General features: G+C 26.5%; 1 protein-coding gene across 1 annotated transcript; it reads left to right on the top strand.

Annotated features, from left to right (window-relative positions):
• Window positions 1–2,944, top strand: Roc1a (Regulator of cullins 1a). Its single transcript, XM_014422816.3, has 4 exons — window positions 1–184; window positions 380–529; window positions 611–696; window positions 2,677–2,944. The coding sequence occupies exons 1-4, from the start codon at window positions 92–94 to the stop codon at window positions 2,687–2,689; spliced, it is 342 nt and encodes a 113-aa protein (XP_014278302.1). The 5' UTR covers window positions 1–91; the 3' UTR covers window positions 2,690–2,944.
• The last annotated feature ends 220 nt before the right edge of the window (window positions 2,945–3,164 follow it).

Raw genomic sequence — 3,164 nt, 5'->3', positions numbered from 1 at the left:
CGTATATTTTTATCTATTATCAGATTAAAAATCGGACACAAATTGTTTACACAATTTTCGATTTATTGTAACAGTCAAATCATCTTCAGAAATGGCTTCAGCAATGGACGTTGACGATGAGGAGAACGAGGTTCCAACCTCCAGCAGTGGAAAAGGTGAAAAAAAGAGGTTCGAAGTTAAAAAAGTAAGAATATTATTATTAACACTTCTTATTATCAGTTCAAAACTTTTCCTTTATCATATTTTCGGTAAAATGATTTAATTTCTTATCTTTTAGTCTTACCTTGAATGAATTATGGTTTTCATGTAGAGATGTTGTTACTAGTTAAATTTTGCTAATTCATTTTGTTTCTGATTATTTATTTGCGTTTACTTTCAGTGGAATGCTGTTGCCTTATGGGCCTGGGACATAGTTGTTGATAACTGCGCTATTTGTCGAAACCATATTATGGATTTGTGTATTGAATGCCAAGCAAACCAAGCCTCTGCTACAAGTGAGGAATGTACAGTAGCATGGGGAGTTTGCAATGTAATCATTAAATTTATTATCTTTAAATGTTATTTTTAATAAAAAGTACATTGTATATCTACATTATCTTTTGTTTTCTAGCATGCATTTCATTTTCATTGTATATCAAGGTGGTTGAAAACCAGGCAAGTTTGCCCATTAGACAATCGTGAATGGGAATTTCAAAAGTAAGTTGTTTTATTAAGTATTAAATTATATATAGCCATAAATCAAGAAATGTTAAATCAGCCCCTAAAATTCTGCTTATTTTAAAACAACTTGGGCATTTCCTTATTGTTCTTTTGATTTTGTTAGGGCTAATGACTTTCCTAGTTGATTTAGAATATTATATCTTTGTATACTTAAAGTTTTGATTTGCCTTTATCACTGTAACCATAGATGTGTTAGGTGATAATGTGAGTTGGATAATGACAAGAGAGATACAGTTGTTTGGTTTTGTTGTTGTTAGAGGATTAAAGGATATTTTAAAATATATTTATCATAAGAAATTCTATTTAGTGAAATATTTTTAATCCTTATAAATGTTATAAGTATATTTAGGTTAAAGATAATCCACCTGGTCCCTGTTTCATAATTAAAGCAAATAGTATTAGTTCATAAATACAGTTTACAAGCTTCAGCACTAATGCTTTATGATTAATGATGAATATATTCTTATTAATATACTAATTAATATCTTCTACTGGAAGAATTTTCTTTTAAACTAATTAGAAATGTTGAATGAATACTATTGTTGACTATTATTGTCACTTATTAAATTTTTTTTAATAATTAAACTATTACATTTTATAAATAAGGAGATAATTCCCTTCCTGAAAGGTTATCTTTAATTAAAATATATATGAAACAAGGAAGAGTCCTTATCATTCAACATTTCTAATTATTAATATATTATTATTAGAGATTATAGATATAAGAAAGAACAAGTGGGCACAGTACTAGTAATTTAGATTATACTAAGTACAAGATTAATGGTATTTCTTTGTACTTCATTATGAAACAGGGTCCAGCCTTTAGTTAAATAATCTTCTGTATAAGTTCTTTGTGACCTTTGTTACTGTTCAAAAGTTGACCTTGAGATTTTTGCAGTTTGGACTAAACTAAAAATGAATCATTAAGTGTGTATGATTTAAGTTAACGTATTAGCTTAAAAATTAACCTTTCATTTTTGTTTATGAAATTGTATGGAGCACTCCTTGAAGAAATATAGGGTCCATAATTAAACCTCTTGGATGTTGAGAAAAGAATGACAGCTCATTTATTTTGTGTAATAAGTTCTTTCTGTTTGTTATTAACACAAACAACAATTGATTCACTTTTACTCTCAACTATTTATTTCAAAAAGAGTAAACGTGGATTAATTGTTGTTTGTGTTAATAATAAAATAAACCACTCTCAAACAATCAGTATAATATAAGAGGAGAAGATGGTTGGGGGGTGTCGTCAAAATAAAATACAAATTAGTTGAAGTAACTTATTTAATTGTGCCAAAGTTTCGGCCAGAATTTCTAGACTTCAACAGGGCTAAGAACAGAACAAGATAGCAACCAATAAATACAAAAAATAAAATATAAACAGAATGAAATAAAGTAAATAATTGTACAGAATGGAATTAATAAAATAAAGTGATGAAAGAAGTGGAAAATAAAATGTATACATTGGTAATTGAATAAGTAGATAAAATAACATAATGAAGGGAATAAAATCAAATAATAAAATATAATTATTAATATAAAATTAATGAAATAAAATAAATATTTACTTAATTATGTTATTTTACCTACTTATTCAATTACCTATGTATACATTTTATTTTCCACTTCTTTACTTTTTTTTTTGTAGATGATAAAACGTTTTAGATCTACTTTTTAACTTACACTATACGTGGATAGGTGTTCACTATAGTAAATGTAAACTTAGACTGAGTTGTCTAATCAATCAACCATTGTCTAGATCTTTTTTTATAATAGTCTAGATTGTTGGGTTCACAATCCGAATATTTGTTGTATTACTTTTTTTTTTTTTGGAACATATTTATTGATTCAAGTTGTCAGGACTTTATTCATTCCTTGTTTTTTTAAAATGTGATCTTAGGTAACCTAGCCTAAATAAAATTTTTATTATTAATGCATTCTTATTTATTCTAGGTATGGGCATTAAAGAGGTCATTTATCTGAAGATCAAGTTATTTTCAGTATCATCAACAACACACAAGAAAAGGAATATTAAATTATAATGTATTACATTTAATCTACATAAAGTTCTTGATTTGATTGTAATTAAGTAAATCCATTTATCAATTTTCATTTTTTATTTTATGTGTATTTTGTCTTTTTAACAACTTTGTATTTTAAATTTAACGGCTTCAGCAAGATGGAAGATTTTATATATTACAAATAAACATTTCTTTCTACACTTGTTTAATATTAAAAATTCCTTCCTGTATTAATCAAACAGTTTACTAATTCTAAATTAGTACAAATCAGGCATAATGAGTTCTTCATGGTAAAGTAATACATCAAAACCTAAACAAATTTATTTTGAGACTTATGTCCTCTATTGAAAAGGACTTGTGTCTTTGAGGCTGAACCGTCAACCTTTTTTTAACTTATCAAAACAAGTTGTTCATAAATGT

This window comes from Halyomorpha halys, unplaced genomic scaffold, assembly GCF_000696795.3.
Source record: "Halyomorpha halys isolate HHAL.00 unplaced genomic scaffold, Hhal_1.1 Scaffold390.1, whole genome shotgun sequence".
In the NCBI taxonomy this organism is placed as follows: Eukaryota; Metazoa; Arthropoda; class Insecta; order Hemiptera; family Pentatomidae; genus Halyomorpha; species Halyomorpha halys.
Note: the sequence above shows the minus strand (reverse complement) of the source record. Positions and strands in the feature narration are given on the sequence as shown.